The sequence below is a fragment of the Urocampus carinirostris genome, chromosome 12 (genome assembly GCF_059441175.1).
Source record: "Urocampus carinirostris isolate Australia breed hairy pipefish chromosome 12, RoL_Ucar_1.0, whole genome shotgun sequence".
Taxonomy (NCBI): domain Eukaryota; kingdom Metazoa; phylum Chordata; class Actinopteri; order Syngnathiformes; family Syngnathidae; genus Urocampus; species Urocampus carinirostris.
The window spans coordinates 30774531-30800510 of record NC_142360.1 but is presented as its reverse complement, the minus strand read 5'-3'; the positions used below and the strand labels follow the sequence as shown (position 1 = coordinate 30800510).

Sequence of the window (25980 nt, the reverse complement as noted above, 5' to 3'; positions counted from 1 at the left end):
TATGGATGTCAGGTTTTCAATGTAAATCTCTTGAATTTCTTTCTCAAGGTAATTAGCTTGTTTTTATATTACTAAATATAAAAACAATGTTTCTCATACAAACACACACGTAAGTAACGTTTCAACAATGAGTGTAATTATATCTCTTGTACTTTTATCAATCTTGTATTCTTTTATTTTGAAGTCGTGTTCTTGTCTGTACTGATTCCTCTGACGTTAATAAACACTCGCTCTCTCTGTTCGGGACCTCAGCCAAGAAGGACGTGAGTTCTTTGCTTCCACCATCATGTAGTATTAAACTATATACATGTATATATGTGCAAATATAGCCACTAAATAGTTTTAATAATGTCTATCCCTGACAATGGACCAAAATCAGGATGAAATCACATGACTTTAGAACGCCACAGAGAGATGTGCAATAGTTACTTTTTATTTTGGAGCCATACGTACTCATAAAAAGAGCCATATACGGCTCCCGAGCCATAGGTTCCCTACCCCTGTTTTAGAATATATTAGCCGAGAAGGGTGGCCTATAAAGTTGAAATATTTTTAACCATAAATGGGATATTTGTAATGCCATCAATGTCATATTATGATTTGATAGTAGTAATGAACCCATGTGGGGGAGGCAGGGACTGCAGGCAGAGGTTCTCTAAAAGAGAACTGCATTAGTGTCTGAAATAACGTCTACCCGGACGCCCGGGGCGTCCATCTTTTACGTCGGGCGTACAACTTACACAACATCTCTGCCCGGGTGGCCGATAACTTTTTCAAGAAAGAAAAAAAAAATTCATTTTTATTCATTTATTTGCTTTATTCTGATTTCGGAATCTTCGTTGGGTTTGGAAATTTCGGAATTTCAGTTCGTTGGCAATTTGCATACTCTGCAGCCGATCAGAAGCCTGCATCGAATAACTTTATGCTTATGGACTTTCCCGAGCGTAATAAAGTCGTGCATTTGCATATCATTTTCCAAAGTAGACGCACAGAGAACACAAGAAAAATCGATAAGTGGTTAGGAATCAAGCCAAAACCTCAGCCCCAGAAGAAAGATTTGAAAGAAGCTAACAAAATTGATGACGCTACAAAACGTAAACGTACATTAAAAGCATCGTGGAAAGAGGAGTTCACGTGGCTTGTAGCAGACGACACAACGCAAACATTGCATGAATGAAAATGAGTAAATACAGGTACATACTGATGGCGGATGGAAAACAGCATTGTCATATCCATGCAATGAATGCTATGAGTAGATTTATAATAAACTTAAATTTAAAGTGTTGTTCTGTTATATATTCTGATTATCAATCCTTAATACTTTGCAACAATGTTTTTTTTTGTGATTAGTTGTCTTATTGTGTTTCAAGTTGTGAAAATTGGGGCAGGCAACTTTATGGCTGGGTCAGCGACTTTTCAGAGTTGTCTGCCTAGGTGTCCGGTAACTTTTTCTCATGAGTTTCAGACACTGACTGCGTCCATTAAAGAAATTCAAGAATAAATTACCAATCAAACAAGTGGACAGAAAAGCAACTGAGAAAATGTCCAAACAAAAGCCAAATCCTGGAACCGAAAAATGCAAGTAACAAAGAACAAAGAACCCAGAACTATACGAAGCTGCGTCGTGGCCGTCATAGACTTTCTGAACTAGTTTACAGGCTGGGGGCGTCGTTGCTGTCATGCACTTTCCAGAAAAATTTTCAACATATTACCTAGTGTTTACTATGTTTGTGTACTGTAATTCTAAATGTAATTCACCCTGGTCATCCTGAAAGGGGGATTACCACTTGTGAGGTCCCTTCTCAAGGTTTCTCTTTTTCCTCACGCTGAGGTTTTGAGTTGTTCCTTGCCCGCATGTTGGTTTAAGATCAGGTAATTGTGTCATTGTAATCCTGTGCAGTCCTTGGAGACATTTTTGTGATTAAGGGCTGTATAAATAAATGTGACTTGACTTGACTTGACAAACTTTGTGGCGTTGTGGTAAAAATGAAACAACAACTCAAAATGACCGACAAAGTTTGTTGAACAAAAATGTCCTTTTAAAGGGTTCAGGATGATTGGGCACAGGTCTGTGATAATCATACACACTTGTGCACAGTTCAAAACGCCATTTGGGGCTTTCTGGTGGCGGGAGGTATGCCAGACCCTACATGTCGTATACAATAAAACAATGACACGATTTTCATCTTCAAGATAAACGAAATGACATTATAGTTCATTCATTCATTGGACAGAACAGCATACAGTACCGTAAATTCCGGACTATAAGCCGCTACTTTTTTCCCTAACTTTCAACCCTGCGGCTTATTCAGTGATGCAGCCAATTTATGTAATTTTTCTAACGGCCGCTAGCGGCGCTCGAGTGTTGCTACCATTAACTGCCCTGTCAAAGCTATATTATTATTATTAAAGTTTTGAAAACTCTCTCGGTGTACCGTCTTTCTTTGTATATGTGTAACCCATGTATAATATGTATTTGCAACTGTATATTTTTGTAATGTATTTATTTGTATTTTTTTTAGACACTTATTCTGGTACGGGTGAACAAAAAATGAGGGGCGGAACAAACGCGGGGTGCCGAGTTTAAGTGGGGACCGCTAAAGGTGAGGGACAGACAAGGAAAGAAGAGGGGGTAAAAAGTTGGTTTAAGAAAAAGGAGTTGCGTGAGTAAATGTGTTCATCTGATATATATTTCCCACCCTTACCTTTGGAAATATACACTTTTTTCCTTGGATTACTTTCAACGGGACCTGGACTCTGCAGGTCTGCATCAAACCTTAAGTACCGGTATCATTTTGCCGGCTGTGATTTTTAGACTGTGGACTTTAACGAAGGACAATTAGTTTCAATCGCGACACTTGTAGTTGGGTTTGGGTTAATTTTGTGTTTGTGTTTGTGTTACATGTTTAAATGTGGGCACATGCGGCTTATATACAGGTGCGGCTTGTGTATGTACAAAATCGGTTTTCCTCTTAAAATGTGGTGGGTGCGGCTTATAATCAGGTGCGCTCTGTAGTCCGGAATTTACTGTAGTTGCATTTCGGTTCTGACACAATACTCTAATCTGAATATGCAGGGTTTACATCAGAGCTTTCCTAGCCTGTTTTTTTTTCTCGATCTCACTATACTAAACACCCACATTCCTGATAAAAATGATGAACATCAATTGCTAGAGGCTGGTTGCCTGCTTTCCATTGTTGATTAGAATGAATAGGCGCTTAGTGTCTCTTTGTAAAACCATGCCCACCTATTGGCACCATCCTAGGTAGGATATGCTGCCAGGCTTACCAACATTTTTGGTGGGAACCCTGATATGGGAATAGTTTACTATACTCACTCGTAGTGTTTCCTGACATCTGGATGATGCATTTGCTGTCTTTGCTCATTTCTCTGGAGTTGAAAGGGCGGACTCGGACCGCCACCTTCACAGAGGCCCCCGCCATGGTGCGATGTTTTTTTATTTGGACCACAGCAGCTCTGTGGAGGGATTCAAAAAGAGAATTCTCGTTATTCCAACTGATGCTCATTGAATACAAAAAACGATATGTTCACCACCAGTTCTTTACTTAAATTGGTTATCATTTAAACAAACAAACTCATTAGATAAAAACAGAATTCACTAATGCAGACTCAAGTAAAGTGATTCACCACTTAACGACCGGTAATGATTTCATTGATTTGGAAAAATCCAATCTCTTTACATGCCCGGTGCACGCATGCCCCCTAAGAGCGTTTGAGTACCCCGTGGACCAGCTCTGGAAATAGCTCACCAGTGATTTCAAATTGTGATTTTCTAGGGAATTTGATTTCTAACTGGCATGAGAAAGAATTAACATGATCAGTGTCTTTAAATACATCCATTCTTCACAATTTTTGATCCTATCATTTATATATGTAAATCAGTCAGTGCCCTTATCCAAGACCGATCTTTTAGTGGTAGTAAGAGCCTAATTTAACCTCTGCATCTAATTCTTAAGACTTGGTAATAACATAGTAATAAAATAATAAAATTGTTGTTTTAGAAATCCATCAAATTGGTGGCTCTTTGCGCTAATCAGTAACAAAATATATATTTCAGCTTGGGAACCTTGCTTTAGTGAATATCTCTGAGCTTAATAGCAAATTTGAAGACGCCCTGGTGTTACAGAAAGAATATGCTTTTTAGAGCTGTACAATGGCAGCACACCCATGGTCCATGATAACACGAAGGGGCTGACAAAAGATGTGCAGGCACAGCTAAAACATGACCTGGGATTACAGCGCTACATTCCCGGAGCTCCCGGAACTAAAAAGCCACACTGGTGTGACTCTAATGTGCGTCCGGGAAACAGTATGAGTCATCCATACCAATCAAATTAATGATGATTCTTATCAATACCACTAAAAGGGTGGTAAGGATGACACGATTACAGTGGGTGAGCCACAGCATTCAAGAAGACAGATAATTGGTTACAGGTAGTTACAATCTAAATTGCCACATGACAGTGACCCAGAAAATGATTGGTGGATAGCTAAGTTGCTTAGAAGGTCATTGCTAGTCAACCTTTACCAGTAAGGTTTCCAGATACTAACAGTCAATAGGTAATTTGGTAGAATACAAAATCGGACCGTGTAAACTGTAAAGGAACATGCTAACAACATGGACCAGTGAAGCTGGTTCTCTAGGTAATGTATTTGATATAATGGTTATCAAAATCTACACACCCGAGTTAAAACATCGGATTTAAATACATTGCTTTTTCAGGTATTAATGGAGAAGAGTTCAGAATGAACCTCTCACATGCAACCCATATAAACACTCTTGTCACCTTTTTAAATCTCTGATCACCTTCCTCTAAATCAGCTGTTTTAGTATCTTAATATAAGTATTTTATCCACTATAAATGAGTATAGATAATTCTAAAAAAATCGGACACTGAATCACTGGCTGAACAAAAGTAATTGGACACCGCTTGGGTGTTTCCTGCCGAGATGGCATCCGCTTACTTCCCACTCAGTTCCGCCATACCGTATGTATAACACGTTTTGCCAAAAGGGCACACTCGCAAGAATCCTCCCTTGATCTCGACAGAAAAACCGTCACGTCATACTGGCATTTTTTGGGCTGAGTCATCACAGTTGCCAGCACCGCCAAGTAACACCTAAACGAACATCATGTGCCACGCATTCAGATTATTAAGTGTGGCATCTTGTTTATGGAAGTCACTTGGGACTTTGTTTATTCTCCTTGCAAACATTGATTGGGTGTATTTTCTATAACTAATGAGAATATTTACTGTGGTTTTGTGTATGTTTTCCCCCGGTAATGACAATGCAGGACTGTCAGGGCGGTCACCATGCTGCTGGTGACAAAAGGCAACACCTCATGGCACACCCAGGACATGAATTTCAAAGCTTTTGACAATTTTTCACATTTTATCACAAATAACCAGGCAGTATTATTTGATTGACATTTGTAATGTAAATTACCTGTCAACTGATGTGATTATATAGACAGAAAACCAATCATTCGTTTTGCAACCGTAAACTATAGTTATTTAACATACAAAATAATTATACTTGAATATTGTTTTAAATGACAAGTGTCCTGGGGAGAAGCAGGGATTCCCGCTGAATGGCCGCACCCTGAGCCCGCGTCCTCCCATTGGATTCGAACGCACACGCACACCCAAAACACCAAAACGTTCAGAAATGTGGTAAAAAATACAAGAAACATAATATAAAAGTGTACATACGCGATGTTAGCACCGTTTGTATGAGTCGCTGTCGTATTTTCAATGAGACCCTTTCCGCCTACTTGCAGCGTCCATCAAGACGGAAGGACTCGGTGTCCTCTATCGACCCGGCAAAGGAGGTGCCTTCGCGGGCAAGGTGTTGGCCGTCGAGAGGCCGCTGACGGTCGGCCTTTGGGTTCGGATGATGCCGTCCAAAATGGTTTCGCGTGTCACGGGAGGATGCTGGAGCGAGCCAGAGGGTGGTGACGTCACCGGCGAGGGAGGCAACAGCATCGATGCAGTGGTAGGAAGAAGGCAGTGGGGGGCGGGGCCAGAGGAGGACGAGCGAAGTACCTTAGAGATGCTTGTGACGTCATGGTCAAAAGTGGAACATTTACGAGCGTGGTGACAAACATTGTTTACTTTACATACATACTTGTATGTATCTATGCCTCTCTCTAACTATAATTTTCCAATTTGAATGCTAAGTGCGTTTTGTTTAACTCGGCATGCGTGTATCTCACAGCTAAGTTGCTTGCTAAATTGCTAGGTAGTAAACATACCTAACAACAATTTAGATTGCAAATACATAAAAGACCATCTAAAGCACAGGTGTCAAACAGGCGGCCCGCGGGACAGATCAGGCCCGCTAAGGGATTGAATCCGGCACGCGAGACAACACTCAGAGAAGCGCAAGAGAAAAACGAGCTGCAGGTTGAAATATGTCAACTTGATGTTGCCAAAGCCAGGTGCCTCTCACAAAGACACTGTACTTGTATTTATTTATCTCTCTGTGTCTCTCTCTCTCTCTCTTTGCCCCCCTTTTTCTCCCACTCTCTGTGTCTTTCACTCTCTGTGTCTGTCTTTTTCTCTTCCTTTGTTCCTCTTTGTCTCTTTCTCTCTCTGTGTCTTTTTAACATCTTTTGCTCTAACTTCCTTTTTTCCTTTTCTCTCTTTTCTCTTTCTTTCTACCTACCCTTTGCGCTTCCTTTTCTCTTTTCTCTCCTTCTGTCTTTCTGTTTCTCTTTGGATTTCTTTCTTCCTCTCCCTTTCTTTTCCCCCTCTCTCACGACGTTTTATCTCTTTTGTTTCTCACGCTCTCTCCCTCTCTCCCTTTTTTCTTTCTTTGTCCCACCCTCTCTCCTTTCCCTCCCTCTTTCTCTTATTTCTTTATCTCTCTTTTTCTTTCTCTTTAATCTACTAGTCCGACCCCCGACAGAATGTTTGTTCTATCGTGTGGCCCCCGAGTTAAAATGAGTTTGACACCCCTGATCTAAAGTAATAGCAGATCAGTTGCTGCTAAGGGAAACCGTAACAAGGAATCTAAAGATTATTAAACGAATCAAAATCAAATATTACAGTAGAAGCTATTACTATAATCGTTTACTCTTGGGATTGAAAATCTATTCGTATCCTAATAAATAAATAAAATAAAACATAAATCTTTTTTTTCCTATTGTCTTTCATGATAGAAAGCCAAATACCCTGCCGTCAAAGAGAAACTAAAACATTTTTGATGCAGGAACTGAAAAAATATATTGTACAAAATTATGCATGGGCTCGGAACTGAAAGAACAGGCAAACGTAGAAAAAGACGATATACAATATGTGAACATGCGGAATTAATGTTCTTTTTCAACTGAATTAATTAAAAAGTAAAATTATTTTGATGCAGACGTCGGCTTTCACGTCCTTGACTTGGTTAGAAGCAGGGTTGGGTAGGGTTACTTTAACTGGATTACTTTCAATTACTTTTGGATTACTCCAATACCAAATATGCTAATAAAAGACAAAAGAAACTAAATATGAATAAAATTACTAAATTTTGTGCAGACTTGAGGAGTAAAGGAATACATGGAACGGCAAAAATGATGTTGGCAAGCTGTTTGAATTTATTTTCATTTTGTTTCTGTCGCATTTTATGTTCGTTTTGCCGGAGATCAAATAGATCAAAGCCAGGAGAGAAAGCTCACCACGTGTTGTGAGTCATAATTTTATTCATATTTAGTTTGTTTTGTCTTTTATTAGCATATTTGGTATTGGAGTAATCCAAAAGTAATTGAAAGTAACCCAATTAAAGTAACCCTACCCAACCCCTCTAACTTAGAAGCTTGTCTTTGAGCTGTTCAAAGTAATAAACCAACAAAGCACTCATGTATTTAGCTTGTCAAATATTTGATGGACAGTGGGTCACTTCAAGAATCCCACAGCAAGACCATTAAACGATTTACACAAATGACTTAAGAGCCCGATTTAACCTGCGCAGTTTACAACGCTGTTTGTAGCTACTACAATTATGAGGTAGGTCAAGAGCGCCCTCCTATGGTTAGTCTGCCATAAATTTAACAGCAGCGTGGCTTCTTAAATTGTTATGGCCAAATGTTGTCCTCCAGCCAAGTGTGGCGCATTTCTTCCTCTTTGTTTGGATGTCATTGTGTCAGTACAATAGTCTCTCATCTCATCCCATTAGCTACACCGCTTATCCTCAGTAGGGTTGCGGGGGTGCTGAGCCCATCCCAGCAATCATCGGGCAGTGGGCAGGGGACACCCTGAACTGGTTGCCACCCAATCGCACACAGGGACAGACAACTCGCTCACTCATCCACACCTAAGGACAATTTGGACTGGCCAATCCACCTGAAATGCATTTCTTTTGAATGTGGGAGGAAACCGGAGTGCCCAGAGGAAACTCACGCAAGCACGGGGAGAACATACAAACTCCGCACAGGAAGTCCGGTAGCTGGATTTGAACCCACACAGGAGGTTCCCAAGACCTTAGAACTTTGCCGCACACGCGCTAACCACTGCGAGGCAAAAAACAGAAGACATTTCTGAAAAAAAAAATCATGAGGGATGCGTGAAGTTTGCATGTTCACTACATCCCAGTGTGTGTTTTACAGGTGCAAGATGATCAGCAATTCAAGATTACGTTTGGAGAGATGGTTTGACTTATTGTGCAGGGATTAAAAAAAAAAGAAAAGCAAACAATTATTTGGTTTGGGGTAAAACATTTTATTGTAGGGTTGGTGAGTTGAACTTTGTGGTCATTTGAACTCAGTGGAGAGCAAAATGTCTTTGGAAACACAGACCACTCACGCACATCCACGTTCATCACACACAAATATGTGATTAAAAACAAATAATTACCCAAGTTCTGTTTTTTCCATAAATTAGCCTCACTTCTGTTTCTTTTTTGTTAAACATAAATTAAAAGCACATCACAATTCACGAGATTTGGCGTAAAAGAGATATTAATGGTCACACTATATGACCTAAATGTAGATGTATGAATTAAAAGTTACTTTATTGCACCTGTTTCGCCATGCAAAGCACACCCAACAAAATATTTAGTTCACAATTTTTACACTGTCTTTTGTTAGCCATATCCGTTGACTGACTAGCAAACCGTTAGCCGGTTCTTTCGGCAAAATGTACACTTTGGTTTGGGTTGTGTTTACATAATCAAGTTTGAGGATTTATGATTAATAAGGTATTTGTTTTCTAACAAATTAAGTTATGATTGTTATGACATATCAAGTCATGTGATTGCATTATACACGTTTTTTAAATTTACAGTTTGATTATTCTAGTTTTACAACACTGGGTATGCAGCAATAGGTGTTTTAAAGTGCTATGTTGAGTCATTTTAACGTCACTGCCCAGCAAAACAAGTGACCCTGAAATTAGAGTTCAAAAGAAGGAGGAATCGGAAACACCCTAACATTTCTTCATGCATCCACTAGACGGGGGAAAAACACACAAAACTGGACAAACAGTTCCTGTTTTTTACAGGATTACAGTACTTGGAAGTCAAAGTGTTGATGGATTGGATGAAATATGTTTCACAAAACATGGGACAGAATTTCAAACAGTTTAAAAATGTGGGGACTATTATACCTAATTGACGATTTAATTGTTTTAGCATAAATTTCACTTGCAAACACCAAGAATGGTGATGATGAGTTAGGGAAGCATACTTTACAGCAGGCACAAGTTTTTATGCTGAAAAAAAATGGTTTAAAACCTTTTCTAAAAATTGTGTGACAAAATTTCTGTTAAAATCCTGTTTGATGCGAACATGTCAAATATGTGTTCTCTTTGATTATTTTCCCTGCATCCGGCACACAATATGTTATTGACATATACCGGTGGTGCTAAATGGACTTGCAGGTGAATCCATTTTCGTAAGGACAAAAGTTCTGTCAATGTTGGCACCGTTTGTTGCAAGTGAGACAAACATATAGTACTCTTAATGCACTGTCATAGTTTTTTTGCATACGGTAACAGATATTTTAACACTGAACGCAGGGTAAAAGGGTGTGATTTTCCCCGAATCGTTGACATCAGGTCTGGAGGTTTTCCCGTCAGAATCAAGATTGTGTAAAAAGGTTAACGTCAACTCCGTTTGGAGTCACTGAGGCACTAGTTCCTTCAGAGAGGCTAACGCTGAATGGATGCGCACATGGAGCCTGTTCTCAAAGTCGTAGCCAGTGAAATCCTCCTGGGAAGGAAACCGAGAAAATAAAGCTTAGGTTTTGTTGCTGGGTGTGGATGCTTACAAAACGGAATAGACCGTGTGAGGGAACGTTTTGGTGAGCATTGATACCTTTGCTTGAAGTAGGAACGACCTTCCCTTTCCCACCGTCTAAATTACAGAAAAGCAACAAAGTTGTCACATTATTTGGAGGAACAAGTCATCGTCTTGCACATGGATGGATTAATCTGCTTGCAACACCATCTCTTGAGACTAGTGCTGGTTCATGAAACACACTTTCAATACATTACCATACAATCCATCCAACCATCCATTAACTGCACTGCTAATCCTCAGTAGGGTTGCGGGGGTGCTGGAGCCCATCCCAGCTATTTTCGGGCAGTGGACACCCTGAACTGGTTGCCAGCCAGTTGCAGAGCACACAGAGACAGGCAACTCACTCGCTCATTCACACCTAGGGACAATTTGGACTGGCCAATTAACCTGACATGCATGTTTTTGGAATGTGGGAAGAAACCCAGGCGGAGAAAACCAAACTCCGTACAGGAAGGCTGGTAGCTGGATTTGAACCCATGAGAACTGTGCCGCGGATGTGCTAACCACTCAGCTGCCGTGCTGCCCGACACAATAGAATATAATACAATACAATAGAATACAATACAATACAATACGAGCAGCACGGCGGCGCAGTGGTTAGCGAGTGTGCGGCACAGTTCTAAGGTCTTAGGAACCTCCTGTGTGAGTTCAAATCCAGCTACCGGACTTCCTGTGCGGAGTTTGTATGTTCTCCCCGTGCTTGCGTGGGTTTCCTCCGGGCACTCCGGTTTCCTCCCACATTCCAAAGACATGCGTTTCAGTTGGATTGGCCGGTCCAAATTGTCCCTAGGTGTGAGCGAGCGAGTTGTCGAGTTGTCTGTCCCTGTGTGCCCTGCGATTGGCTGGCAACCAGTTCAGGGTGTCCCCTGCCCACTGCCCGATGATTGCTGGGATGGGCTCCAGCACCCTTGCGACCCTACTGAGGATAAGCGGTGCAGCTAATGAGATGAGATGAGACAATACAATACAATACAAATCAATAACCTTGAATTTTATTCTCATGAATAAAAAATGATGATTGGATTTACCTCTGGTTTGGCTAACAGCACACAGCCAAGCTCGTAGACGGCGTAGGGCTGAACATAAGAATTTGTACTGCGTCCATACTCGTCTCTGGCGGCCATTTGGAAGGACTGCACAAACATGTCCCATCAAACAGACCATGTGGGATCATTCTAAGACCTTATTAAGTTACCTGGACTGCGTCCCTGGTGTTGCCGTGACACTTGTGGACAGCACCCAACAAAAGATGCTTCAAACCGCGACACGAGACCTCGTCCAGCCGCTGCAACACTGAATTGACAACATAATTGGAAAATCTATATTAAGCTCTGCTCTGTTTATTGTATTGTCTATTGTGTGTTTTATGTTAAGTGTTACACGTATCTCTTACATCAAAAGTGTATTCCTAGAAGATCCCTTAACAGCATTTTACACCAACATCGGCCTGTGGCTTTATTTTACCCTTTGCAGTGCCATAAGTTATTTTACCTTGGTTCATGACCTGTAGCTTTGACGAGGAGCAGTTAGGAAGGGCTTTCCACAGGTACAACACCTCGATCACGCCTAAGATGCAAAGCTCTCTGCTGAGAGAGATCTTCCTCAAACGGTCGGCCTTAATCACACATCAAAAACACAAATAAAAGACAAACTAAAGTAACTTAGAAACACAAAACACTCAACAAAAACACTAATCAAAGACACATTGAAATACACTTCATGTAAACATGGAATTTGATGGCTTCGATAGTAATAGTAAATGCACAATTATGACACATATCCAAGACATACTATAGTTTGTAGGTTATAAGAAAAACTTGAAAACTCCAATTTGCCAGAAATTTTGAAAGTGCACTTTATAGACTGAAGAATACAGTACACTATACTCCAATTTAATACCACTCATTCAAGAAAATATCATCAAAAACACGTTCCATCACAGGTACACATCTAAATATTCACACCTTAAGACACACAAAGACACAAAAGCCATACACACCTCAAACAACAACAGCACAGAATAGAACACGGTCAAAGACACTTTTCACTTCATACCCGTTTAACAGCAAACTGCTCAATCTGGTTGTTTTTCCTCTTGAACAGGTTCTGAACTTCTTTGAACACCCCACTGGCACCGTCCAGGTCACCCGATGCTCCTTGACACACTACGAAAAAAGTCCGGGCTGAGAACAAGCTATTGCACATACAGCAAACGCTAAGTGGATGCTTCCCACCTCCCGTCAAGTAAGCATAATAGCACTGCGACCATCTCGACTCATTCTTCAACCTCTCGAAGGATTGGTGAGCATCTTCGAAATTCATCTCGATCATACTGCACCAGCCTGACAAGACAGGTAAAAACGATTTAGCATCGCAAAACCTCATTGAGTTTTGGCGCACCCGACTACTGTAAATTCCGGACTATAGAGCGCACCTGAATATAAGCCGCACCCACCACATTTCGGGAGGAAAACCGATTTTGTACATACACAAGCCGCACCTGTATATTATCCGCATGCGCCCACATTGAGCTAATGCAACACAAACACAGAATTGGGGGTTTGGGGTTTTTAAGGGTTATTGTTCTATCTTCGTTATTCATTATCCATTATCCGTTATCAGTCAGTTCATAATACGCTACAAAGCCTAGAAGCCGGGACACTTACTCTCAGCCAAAAGGCCAAGCTAAGGTCCTAGCCCTAAAGCCTTGCTGCGATCATTGCGAATGCACCGTTCCCGGAGGTACTGCAATACCGGGCCGATGCGTGGAGTGGACAGAGCAAGCTCTTATTAACCCATTCCCGACACAGCCCAAAAATCAAAGCCGGCAAAATAAACGAAAAATGATACCGGTACTTAAGGTTTGATGCAGACCTGCAGAGTCCGGGTGCCTGTTGAAAGTAATCCAAGGAAAAAAGTGTATATTTCCAAAGGTAAGGGTGGGAAAAATATATATCCACTATTGTCGGCCGCGTCCACAAACACGTCTTACCTTTACTCCACTTCCCGTCCGCCCGCGTTTGACCCGCCCCTTCTTTCTCATTTGCTCGTGCAAAACATATCAAAATGAGTTTCTAAAATAAATACATTACAAAAATATGCAGTTGCAAATACATATTATACATGGTTACACATATTTACAAAGAAAAACGGTACACCGAGAGAGTTTTCAAAGCTTTAATAATAATATTATAACTTTCATCCCAAACCGTGCCTGTGAAGGGTAGCAAAACGCTACTAGAAACACGCTCGCGACACAGTAAGCGGGTCTGTTCAAAAATAACATACCGTACATGTAAAAACCACGGTAAACCGTCCTCATCTTCATCCTTATAACTGACGTCATCAAAGACGTCTTCCTTCAGTATGGAAAAGAGACTTCGTCAAATGGACGTCGTCCCACGCTCCCTAATTCAAAAACACGCTAGCAACACGCTCGCAAAGTAAAGTTTACGTGCAGTAGCTCTGTTTCCTTCTTTATCCGATTGCTCGATTGCGTTTAGCTTGAAAGTTGCGTGATGTCCCTTTCCTTTTTGCAATTTGCATGATGAGGCTATGTCTACGCTAATTTAATTTGTGCACAAGCTAAGAAGTTGCTGTGTTCCTCGGCGGCCGTTAGAAAAATTACATAAATTGGCCGCATCACTGAATAAGCCGCAGGGTTGAAAGTTTGGGGAAAAATTAGCGGCTTATAGTCCGGAATTTACGGTACTTGCCAACATACCGATCTCGTACAGACACACGTGCTGGATTTCTCTTTGGTCTGAAGCCAGTTCCAGTGCGTCATTGAAGCAGGCCAGGGCACTGTTGATGTGACACTGTAAGCACAAAACATCATTATCATTTGCGCATCAATAACAAGCTAGCTCAATCATCATCATTCATCAAACTTGGCTGCACCACGCATGCACAATTTATCAAGCTGCCCTAACATGCCTATCAAGCAACTTTGCTGGGTTTCTGCTGACCTATCAACAATATCTCCAAACCACATAATGACATAATTATCAAATATGTGATCAATCATGCTTGCTACCCATCTTACTAGCACAGGAAACAATTCAGTATAGTCAATCCCACCTCTAGCCTGTGTACACGCCCCTTGAAGAAGATGAAGAGAGAGGAGTTAGGATAGACCAGCGATTTCCTGTGTAGGATCTCTTTGGCCTCTGTAAGCCCTGCATGAGAATCACACCCATCCAGTGCAAAGAAGGGCAGCACTACAGTGTGATACCACAAGAGGGCCAACCTGAAAGATGCCACGTTACATCATTATAGTACAAAAAATACTCATATTGTCGGCAGATATTTGCCGTACTCACGTAGCTAGTGGCGCTTTCATATCCTTGCTCTCACTGGCATATGCAAGAGCGGAGAGGCCTTGCAGGCGGTCTCCGGGGAAACCCAGCAGGTTGATGATCTTTAGAAGGTGCGGGGGAACCATAGAGATGCACAGGTGGAACAGGCCGTAGCCGAAGCTCACCGAGCCCTTCAGGCGGTCTAGGGCCTCGGGCGTCACGGCGCTCTCCACCTGGTTGTGGTTGGCGTTGTCGGGCACGGTGGTGGAGGAGGTCTCTGTGCTGGTCCCCTGGCAAGTGGCCTGCAGCTGGCTGATGTCACTGTGACATTTATTGTACATCTTCCATGCCTTGCGGAGAATCCAGCCGCCTTTGATATATGCTGTTGTGTCAATAAGGACATAAAATGTCAAATAACAAAAGGATGAAAGGTTTTTCACTCCACGGAAATGGAAAACAAAAAATTGTAATGCCGACCTGAGAGTTCCTGCTTGACAAAGGAGAGCACGGCCAAGTAAACCTGACAGTCTGCCACAATAATCTGTCTCTGAAGGCGGTCTACCACCACCACCCCAGATTTCTGAGAGTCCATCTGCATAGACACACACAAAAATCAAGAACTCAACCATCTTTTTAATAAAGTGCATAGAAAACTGAATTTGTTTGCAGCTCAAGTGCATTCGTTTTATAAGCATTAATTTTTTTTGGTGCATGGGCAAATCAGGTGGATTAACTGCATGTTGTATACTGACACTTTTCTTGATCTTGTTCCTGATGGCCTCCAGGACACCGACACTGTCGCTCTCGCACAGCTTCTCGGTAGTCTTCAGGTCATCGCACGCCGTCTGCATCTTCTCCTCTTCAAACGTCATCATGGCATTCTGAAAACACAATTTTACACACCTCAATACATGCCAGTTCGACAGTTTTGTATGTACTTTCGAGTGGCTGAACATTAAACCTCCTACCATAGCACAATGATTAAAAGAAACCAAAAAGCTCACTTACCGTGTCTCTCTTTAGTGCACCAACAACAAAATCACAATATTTTCGCTCTTAACCTTTGACATACTCACCAAAAAGCTGACAAAACTTGCACCGAAGCTCATCAGTGGACTTTGACTCCTAGGAGGAAAAAAGTGACATATGTAAAGTTTGAACTTTAGGACACATGATACCACCCTGACCTTGTCTGACAGTCCATATTTACTATATTTTCTGTGACATTTGTAAAGTTGATTTACTGCTATTAGTATTCACCAACATAAACATCTCAACCAGGGGTCTCTGTGGTGGCCAGGGGCAAATGGTAGCCTACCAATAACCACCTGAGTAGGCCACAGACAGGTTTTGAAAATAGCTTACCACCAGTGTTCCCTCTAAGCTGCGCGCGTGCGCAATTGCGCAATGCTCGCACATTCTCTGCGCACAAGAAAATCTAGCCAGCGCACAAAAACGAGGGCTCAAAATTACTAATTAAGAAGCGACTTAAGTCAAAGTTACAGTGCATGAAGGTAAAAATACACGGGTTCCCCTGACGTTGTGTCCTAAATGCGGTATTCTGAAGTCGAGTCAGAGTAGAACAAAGTTGAGAAAAGTTGGTAGAGTTGGACGAGAACCGGCTTCTTCGGCTCAGCTCACTAAAAGGAACCGGCTCTTTCGGGTCCTAAACGGCTCTTCAGGTTGTTTTTGCTTCTTTAATCCCAACATGACCAAATTTTATGTAAAACTATGCACAAAATGACTTAAAAGAAGGGGGGAATAGAACAAAAAAGAAAAAAATACCAAAATGAAAAAGTAGGGAAAAGCTGAGAAAAAAAGAAACAAAAGGAAGAGAAAAAAAGAAGGAAACATTTAAAAAAAAGCCAGAAAAAAAGAAAAGAAAGAAATGTAGGAAAAAAGTAAACAGAGAACAAAAAGAAAAAAGTAACAGCTCGGAAAAAATAAACACAATGAGATTTTTTTTAAAGGAATTTTAAAAAAAGTAAAAAAAAAACGAAAAAAATAAGAAAAGTTTGTGTTGCATTCAAATAATTTCCAATTATATCGAGTGAATCTTGTTGCCAACATTGTACTTCCACTAAAAAATGTGATTAAGTACAGTTTTGTATCTTGCAACCGACTCAATAAGCCCCAAAAAATGTTAATATTATGCGACAAAATATATCAGGAAATAAAAAGAAAAGGATATCTTGTGAAAGAATTGTAAGAACAAATGACGTTTGTAGGCCGTACAACCTTTGCAATAGTACATGAGTCAATTCATTCAAAAGAGAAAAATCATTTTGCATTGCCGTAAACTCAGCAAAATGTAACTCGATGTCAAGTTTTGGACATGTTTGATAATGAATTATCTTGCCACACTTGGGATTATGCTTGCTCACTGTTGTTTCAAGCGTTGCTCACAGACTTTGTGTGAACGCTCAGACCTGTGGAAAATTAGAGGGAACATTGCTCACAACTGAAGGTTTTTTTTTTTTTTTTTAAATTGTATTTCTTACTTGAATGATCTTTTAGTGGTTGAGACTACTTCAACTCAACTTCTTATTATTACAACCTAGTTATAACATAGTAACAACATAGTTATAACATGACAAGTTGTCATTTTAGAAATAGATATCAAGCTCGTAGACCTTCGTGCCAATCAGTAACCAAAAGTAGATCAGTTTAAAAAAAGGTTGGTGAGTCCTGATCTAAACGATACATGTCATACAGGGGGAGTATCTATGAAACTAAACTTCATGAAGATTTTTGGTACTTGTAACATACATAGACAGCTGTGCCTCAGCTGTCATCAACCCAACTCTACTTTATTTATAAAGCTCTTTAAAACAGCCACAGCTGAAGACAAAGTGCTGTACAAAAATAAAACATAATTAACAAAAAAATATTAAAAATACCATAATTTATGATGCCATAATTAACATACTGTGCTGAAGACTGGAACACTAATTACAAAAGTTCACTCCATTCCCTTTATATACTCCAAAAACATGCAATAGAAATTATACACAAGGCAGGAGGATACTGTGAGCACACCAATATTCTATTTCTGCAGTCCAAATTATTAAAACTGTATGATCTTGTGGAGTTACTGCCAGAAAACCATCCAAAAATATTTATGCGAAAAGAAGAAGGCAATAAATTGAGGGGTAGTGTTGTAATTTCAAGACCCAACCAGTGAGAACCACCAGGAAAAGTATGTGTGTATGTATGTAGAGTCAAATCTTGGAACAAACTACAGGATGAGCTCAAACAATGTCCAAATATTCACCTGTTCAAATCCAGATACAAAGAATCAATGTTGTCAAAGTACAGAGAGGAAGAAAATTGGGTCTGAATGATAGTTAAGGATTAGAACTATTATAGAGCATAGCCATAAATCAACCTTGCTATCATGATTAATAACATTTTAATTATTGTGATCATAACTGTTTTTAACTGTTATCGTCGCTATTGTTATTATTGTCATTATTATTAGTTTTTGAATGACATTTAGTGATAAGGAGCATTAAAGAGTTAATAGATAGGTAAAACTATTAAGTAATCTGCTATCATTATAACCAGGGTTGGGTAGGGTTACTTTAATTTGATTACTTTCAATTACTTTTGGATAACTCCAACACCAAATATGCTAATAAAATACAAAAGAAACTAAATATGAATAAAATGATGACTCACAACACGTGGTAAGCTTTCTCTCCTGGCTTTGATCTCCGGCAAAACTAACATAAAATGCGACAGAAACAAAATGAAAATAAATCCAAACAGTTTGCCAACATCATTTGTGCCGTTCCATGTATTCCGTTACTCTCCAAGCCTGCACAAAATTTAGTAATTTTATTCATATTTAGTTTCTTTTGTCTTTTATCAGCATATTTGGTATTGGAGTAATCCAAAAGTAATTGAAAGTAATCCAGTTAAAGTAACCCTACCCAACCCTGATTATAACAATTGTGAAGATGATTACTATTATTATAACTTATGTGACTATGACTGTTAATATTATTAGTAGTAGTCCTATTGGTATCCAAATAATGTTATTGAGCAGTCAATAGATGATATGATACAGTCAATAGATGAGTCAAGCTAATAATTAAGCTTGTTATTTTTATAACTACTATCGAGACTATGTTTTTTTTTATTGATTTTACTGTTATTATTGTCATCCACTATATGACTATTATTACTGTCATTGTTATTATATTGCTGTCACCATTAGATTATAAAAAGTCATTATAATCAAGATCAGGGGTGGGGAACAAGTTTGACACAAAGAGCCGAAATTTTCAACTGTGAGAGTCAAAGAGATACACCACGCACTGACCTGCCATGACAGACAACAACACACAAACACACACAATTAAAAACATATTACTTCCCACACACTCCTCTCCTTTTAATACAACAAGTATTGTTCTTGTGTTGATTTCAAGGAAAGTGTCGACCCTCAATACACAAAAAAACTAAACATGAAACAAGGCAAAGAGCCACAGTATATAGAAAATATGATGAGGCAAGGAGCCGCATTCTTATTGGCCAAGAGCCGCATGCGGCTCTAGGGCCACGTGTTCGCCACCCCTGATCTACATCTATATTTATAAACAAACTACTGAGGTGAATAAATATGTTGGTGGTGATGGTAAAAACTAAACAAAAACTAAAAAGGAGATACAATCACATAGAGATAACTTTTAATAAGAACACAAAACAGACAGTTCTGCACATTTCTTAGTTAGGGCAGACAAGCGGGAGTTTTGAGGTATCTGGCTCGAGCTCCCGTACCTTGTCTTTTTAATGCAAAATCAGGACACTCAATAATGGTGGTCCTGCTGTCTGGGGGCGGACCCCCTAAGGCAGCAGGTCCCAAGATACTTTGTATGATGGAGAACACATACCAAAAAACAGTCAGTTGTCACCATGAGCACCAATGAGAATTATTGTTATTATAATACAGCGGAACCTTGGTTTTCGAACGCCTCTCAGTTCGAACAAATCGGAGTTCGACCAAAAATTTTGAGAAATTCTTGCTTCGCTGTTGGGTCAAAAATTCGGAGTTCGAAGGCAGGTAATGCGTGAGTGCGTACGCTAGAGTGCGATGCTGAGCGGAGTACGGGTGTAGATCGTGTAGATCGCCCCCACCCCTCGTGACCAACTGTTATCACGTGCGCACTTGCCTCTTTTTGCTTTTGCTTTTAATATCGGTGAACGGAGTGTTTTAGCGCCTAACTATGCCTCCGAAGAAGGTCGGTGCAAGCAGGACAGGTGAAAAAAGAAAAGTTGTTCGTACAACTATTGCCTTTAAGAAAGACATGATAGCTAAATATGAAAGAGGTGTGCGAGTTTCCGATCTTGCTAGGGAATACAGCATTCGCCTTCTGCTGACCACCACAAAGGTAAGAAATCCTATTCATAATTCTTTTCTTTATCTTATTTTTTTTTTTACACGTTCGTGTTAGCGTAATCTTTCGTACAGAAGTTTACGATAACACGAACGTACGATTAGCCTGGGTTAGCTTTAGTTTACGTTGAACATTCAGGTAAACATTCAGTGTTGGAACTGAGCCCAAAATTCAGGGTGTTGGAACGGAACCCCCTTTCCAATGAAGCGCTAGCCACTTGTGGTGCTACATGACTTGTAAACAACCTGATTTTTTTTTTTTTACACTTTCGTGTTAGCGTAATCTTTCGTACGGAAGGTTACGCTAACGCGAACGTACGATTAGCCTGGGTTAGCTTTAGTTTACGTTGAACATTCAGGTAAACATTCAGAGTGTTGGAACTGAGCCCAAAATTCAGGGTGTTGGAACGGAACCCCCTTTCCAATGAAGCGCTAGCCACTTGTGGTGCTACATGACTTGTAAACAACCTGATTTTTTTATTTTTACACGTTCGTGTTAGCGTAATCTTTCGTACGGAAGGTTACGCTAACGCGAACGTACGATTAGCCTGGGTTAGCTTCATGTTTACGTTAAACAGTCATGGTAAACATTCAGGGTGTTGGAACGGATTAAAACGATTTACATTATTTTTAATGGGGAAAAATGATTTCGGTGATTGAACAAATCGGTTCTCAAACAGGGTTCTGGAACGGATTATGGTCGAGAACCGAGGTTCCACTCTACTCTTATTATACAGTATAGTATGCTGAGAATGGATGATGACAGTATAAGTCAGACCTGGGCACTCCGGTCCTCGAGGGCCATACGTCCTGCCAGATTTTGAAGTTTGCTCTTCTTTAACTCAGGTGATACAAATTATAACCTCGTTAGCAAGCTAGCAAGTGCTCGTTAACAAAACTGGTGATTGGAATCACCTGTATTGGATCAGAGAAACCTCAAAAATCATGCAGAACATATGGCCCTCCAGGACCGGAGTGCCCAGGTCTGGTATAAGTGGTAGTGGTGATGATAACGATGATGACAGAGTGACTGTGCATCCACAAAGCTTATGTAAATATGTATATTCTTAAAGTGTTTGTTATGTGTAAATACAAAGGATATTTAGCTATGAGACATAATTATTAAGGAAGTGGGTTGGGATCAAATAAACCTATGCTTCTGCCTATTCCTTTTCGGACATGTTACGTTCACATTATTTTTGTTTTGACTTGTTGCTTTGTTTTATTTTTGTATTCTCATGCTCGTAAATAAGTTTCAGTCATTCATTCAAAATCATGAAAAGGCTCAAAAAGAACAGGAAATGATAAAATAACAAAACAGCGACAAAGTCTCATGCTGGATTAAAAGCCAAGGGATAAAAATGGGTTTTAAGGTTGGTTGGACAGTGAAGGAGCCTGTGCAAGGTCAAATTGTTCCACAGTATGGGAGCAGCAACAGAAAAGGCTTTACTCCCTCTGCAGTACCTTACGAATGTCTCTACATACGAAAGTTTCTGGCTAAAAAGTATCTGAATGTACAAAGATTGCATCTTAGTTACAAAGTCAAAATAAATTACAGCAAGCACAGCTATTCACTCCTCCCACTTTCCCGAATGTAAACAAATGGCTATCACTTCAAATCTGCCTGGCAACCAGTTCGTATGGGTGCTTCCAGAATGCTCTCCTTGTCACAGACACAGTTCAGAGTTCACAGACAAGGAAGAGGAGGGTTTCCGGCATGACGCAGCCATCATGTAATCAGCACAAATTAAAGACATTTTAGCAAAATTCCACTAAGTCTCGGAATTTGTGGAAAGGAATCACTTGGAAAAAGTGATGACAAGTTGAGCTATTGCTACGTCTGCCACGCGGATTTCTGATGAATAGTCTAAAGCCAGCAAAAGCAGACGTCATTGGATCAGTTTTCCAATAAACTCGAGGCAAGACGTAAATTGATGTTTTTATTATATTAATTATTCTTTGTTTTTTTTACATTAAGTGCCTTTCGTTTTATGCTTATTGTGCGGCAAACTAATTTTAACATGTAAATTCACTTGCAATTGCATTTAAGTCACTGATGGATACATTTGGTTTCAATCAAATAGTTGATGTGCCAACTCATAAAGATGGGAACACTCTAGATCTTGTCCTGACCCGTGGCGTAGTAGCCTCAAATGTTATAGTGTTACCGTATCCTAATGCCATCTCTGATCACTATTTTGTTAAATGTGAGGTGTTGTTTAATGTTTACTGTGATAAGGAAAATATAGGCTTTAGCAGTCGCAATATCCGCCCTAAAACGGTGTTAGCCTTAAAAGAATTATTACCTATGGTAACTGCAGCCTTCCCTTCGTACACTGGGTCTGTTGACTCACTTACAAACAACTTCAATACTGCTTTGGTAAATGTTCTTGATTCTGTGGCGCCCCTAAAGTATAAATTCCGACCCAAGAAGAATACACCTTGGTTTACTGAAGAAACTAGGTTACTCAAACAAAGTTGCAGAAAAATTGAACGAAAATGGCGCACTACTAAGCTGGAGGTTTTTCGACTGGCCTGGTGTGACAGTTTGCTGAAATATAAAGTAGCTCTTGCCTCAGCTAAAGCTTCGTATTTTTCCAAGATTATTGTTGAACATAAGAATAATCCAAAATTTTTATTTGACACAGTGGCGAAACTTACCAGACAACAACTTAACCCAAATGGTTGCACTCATTCTGCTAATGACATTATGGAATTTTTTAATAAAAAGATTCAACTAATCAGGAATGAAATTTTAAAAGAACGCTCTGTTTCCTCCTCCTATATCAAAGATGTGGAGGTGCTAGGTATGGACTGTGTCAGCGGTTGTTTAGAAACATTCTCCAGTTTCAATGAATTGTCCCTTGATAATCTAACACAGATGGTCAGTAGGGCCAAACAAACTACGTGCCTGCTTGATCCGTTTCCAGCTTCACTGGTGAAGGATCTGTTTGAGATCTTAGGACCATCAGTTTTAAATATTATTAATATATCGCTATCCTCGGGTATTGTTCCTGTAGCCTTCAAGTCTGCCGTCATTAAACCCACGCTTAAGCGACCTAACCTTGACCCAGAAAGCCTAGGTAATTATAGGCCAGTGTCAAATCTGCCATTTCTTGCGAAATTACTTGAAAAGGTCGTTGCACAGCAGCTAAATGACTTCATGTCAGAAAATAACCTTTTTGAAACTGTCCAGTCAGCATTTAGAGCAAATCATTCTACTGAGACAGCCCTTGCAAAAGTAACCAATGATCTCCTTTTAACAATAGATTCTGGTGCCTCATCAATGTTACTGCTGCTGGATCTCAGCGCTGCTTTTGATACGGTCGACCACAACATATTATTGATTCGTCTAGAACGCATTGGTATCTCAGGAACTGTACTCTCGTGGTTTAGGTCCTACCTGTCAGACAGGATGCAATGTGTTAACTATGGCAATATGACCTCTAAACAATCTAATGTCCCTTGTGGTGTTCCTCAAGGCTCTGTACTTGGCCCCCTTCTTTTTAGTATTTATATGATCCCGCTTGGTGACATTATCCGCAAGTATAATATTAGTTTCCATTGCTATGCAGATGACACTCAACTGTATGTGCCACTGGAAAAAACTGGACATTTAAGTTTTAGAAATCTGGAGGATTGCCTTACTGAGATTCAAAGATGGATGTCAAATAATTTTTTACGCCTTAACCCAGAAAAAACTGAAATGTTGATTATTGGTCCAGCTCACTGTCGTCATTTGTTTTCAAACATTACCCTGAACCTAGACAAATGTAATATCACCCATAGTGACTCGGTCAAAAATCTAGGTGTTATATTTGATCCTAACCTGTCGTTTCAGTTACATGTGAAAAATATTACTAGAATAGCTTTCTACCACCTCCGTAATATTGCGAAGATTCGTTCAATGCTGTCCCAATCAGATGCAGAGATTTTAATTCATGCGTTTATTACTTCTCGGCTTGATTACTGTAATGTATTGCTTTCTGGTCTCCCGATGTCTAGCATTAAAAGTTTGCAGCTGGTTCAGAATGCGGCAGCTAGACTTTTGACTAAGACTAAAAAGTTTGAGCATATTACACCTGTATTGGCCAACTTGCACTGGCTCCCAGTCCACTTAAGATGTGACTTTAAGGTTCTCTTATTAACATATAAATGTTTGCATGGGCTTGCACCCTCTTATCTCTCCGATTTGATTTCCCCCTATGTTCCTGCACTGAGTCTGCGCTCGGAAAATGCCGGTCTACTTGTGACTCCGAGAGCCAAGAAGTCTGCGGGCTCGAGAGCGTTCTCCATCCGGGCCCCGGTGTTGTGGAACGCCCTGCCTCTGGAGATAAGATCTGCAACCTCAACGGAAGTTTTTAAATTGAGGCTTAAGACACACTTCTATTCCAAAGCATATGATTGATGCCCACCTTGTATTCTGTTTTGTCCTGTCTTTTTCTGAGGCCTGCCTGGCTGATACGAAGGAGAAGGATGATCTGGGATGGGTCAACGGACCGGGGTCTGACCTGCAGCATGTCAACCCCTGCATTTACCAGCTGGCGTCGTCGTTGATGTCATGCTCTTTCCGGACATTTTCAACATTTTACCTAGTGTTTACTATTCTGAATACAGTAATGCTAATTGTAATTCACCCTGTTCAATCCTGGAAGGGGGATTACCACATGTGAGGTCCTTTCTCAAGGTTTCTCTTTTCTCCCCACACTGAGGTTTTTGAGTTTTTCCTTGCCCGCATGCTGGTTTGCTGGTTTAAGATGAGGTAATTGTGTAATTTTGTAACTGTAATCCTGTGCAGTCCTTTGAGACATTTTTGTGATTAAGGGCTATATAAATAAATTTGACTTGACTTTTTTTGACTTGTTTCATGATCTGATACTCTTTTATGATTTAATTAAAAAAAAAAAAAAATCATCATACTGTACTTTTGCAGGACTTGGAACTGATTAACGCATTTACATCCAAAATGCTTCTCTCCTTACAAAGTTTTCAGGTTATGAAGCTACTCCCAAAATGAAATAAATTAGTAAGTAGCGGTACCACTGTACATAAAATTGTTATATTTATTCAGTGTTAAAGTTCTTTCTCATTTAACTTTTTAATTTTTGGAAGGTATTAAGTTTCTGAATTTTCACATGATATTGTTAACATTATTAATACAAATTGTAAGTGACATATCACAGTGCTGGGCGGCTGAAGATACAGAGTGAGGCACGCAATTCTTTTGCCTCATAGCAGAGAGTAATAATGAGACCAAGGAATCTGATTTGGGGCACACCTCAGGCCCCAAAACATTTTGATAGTGATAGTATTAACAAGCCAAGAGTGAGTCAAGCCATTCAATATTTTTTTCCTTGTTGCATGGACTATTTTTCAGAATGGAGTATTACCCATTCATTAATTGGTTCACGGTTCACCAGTGTCATGGGGGTACCACTTCCTGTGGTGTGCCTTGGGCAAATACAGCCTGGCAACACCTATCGCTCACCAGGCTGTTTTTTTAGGTGGGGTTTTGCTCCCCCACATGAAATAGTACTGGTTTCCATGGTCAGAGTAGCAGGAGAAACCTACTGACCTTACGCAGATACAGCACCTTCATCAAATGGTCGCAGTTGTTTTTCGGTGTAAAGCGTCATGCTCTTCAGAGTTGAGCTGGATTTTGGCATTGACAGGCAGCGCATGTGACAATACTGATACCAGATCTATTGAATCATTTAGTAGAAATGAATAGTTTTAAAAAAATTACTTGTGAAGGATTTTATACATTTGACTATAAAAGATTTTATACGTTTGAATACAAGTTACATTTATTGAGTGCAATAAAGATATTCACCGAGTAGGCTTAAGTTCAATGACAGGTCACGCCGTTTCAAATGCAAAATATTTTGACTAGGGAATTTTGATAACAGGACTCTGACGGAGGACGGCAGGTAATGTTTTGAGAACAAATCCCTGATGACGTAGGAACACTCTGCT

General features: G+C 40.1%; 2 protein-coding genes and 1 pseudogene across 8 annotated transcripts in view; all 3 read right to left on the bottom strand.

The window, feature by feature from the left end:
• kif1aa (kinesin family member 1Aa) overlaps positions 1-5912 on the bottom strand; it is a 58915-nt gene extending 53003 nt beyond the window's left edge. For all 7 annotated transcript variants that reach the window (XM_088350426.1, XM_088350427.1, XM_088350424.1 and 4 more), the window contains exons 1-2: positions 5736-5912; positions 3338-3477 (exon numbers count right to left, since the gene is read on the bottom strand). In XM_088350426.1, coding sequence (XP_088206552.1) covers positions 3338-3443 — 106 coding nt within the window. In that variant the 5' untranslated portion in view covers positions 3444-3477; positions 5736-5912. The remainder of the gene's footprint in view (positions 1-3337; positions 3478-5735) is intronic.
• A 2787-nt stretch (positions 5913-8699) lies between these two features.
• LOC148355504 (tetratricopeptide repeat protein 39C-like) overlaps positions 8700-25980 on the bottom strand; it is a 19578-nt gene continuing 2297 nt past the window's right edge. The window contains exons 2-14 of the mRNA XM_088349590.1: positions 15680-15728; positions 15356-15484; positions 15081-15195; positions 14628-14985; positions 14386-14554; positions 14030-14123; positions 12540-12647; positions 12361-12470; positions 11797-11920; positions 11501-11598; positions 11334-11438; positions 10321-10359; positions 8700-10215 (exon numbers count right to left, since the gene is read on the bottom strand). Of these exons, the coding sequence (XP_088205716.1) occupies positions 10126-10215; positions 10321-10359; positions 11334-11438; positions 11501-11598; positions 11797-11920; positions 12361-12470; positions 12540-12647; positions 14030-14123; positions 14386-14554; positions 14628-14985; positions 15081-15195; positions 15356-15484; positions 15680-15728 (1588 nt within the window). The 3' untranslated portion in view covers positions 8700-10125. The remainder of the gene's footprint in view (positions 10216-10320; positions 10360-11333; positions 11439-11500; positions 11599-11796; positions 11921-12360; positions 12471-12539; positions 12648-14029; positions 14124-14385; positions 14555-14627; positions 14986-15080; positions 15196-15355; positions 15485-15679; positions 15729-25980) is intronic.
• LOC148355505 (U2 spliceosomal RNA) lies at positions 13026-13153 on the bottom strand (annotated as a pseudogene).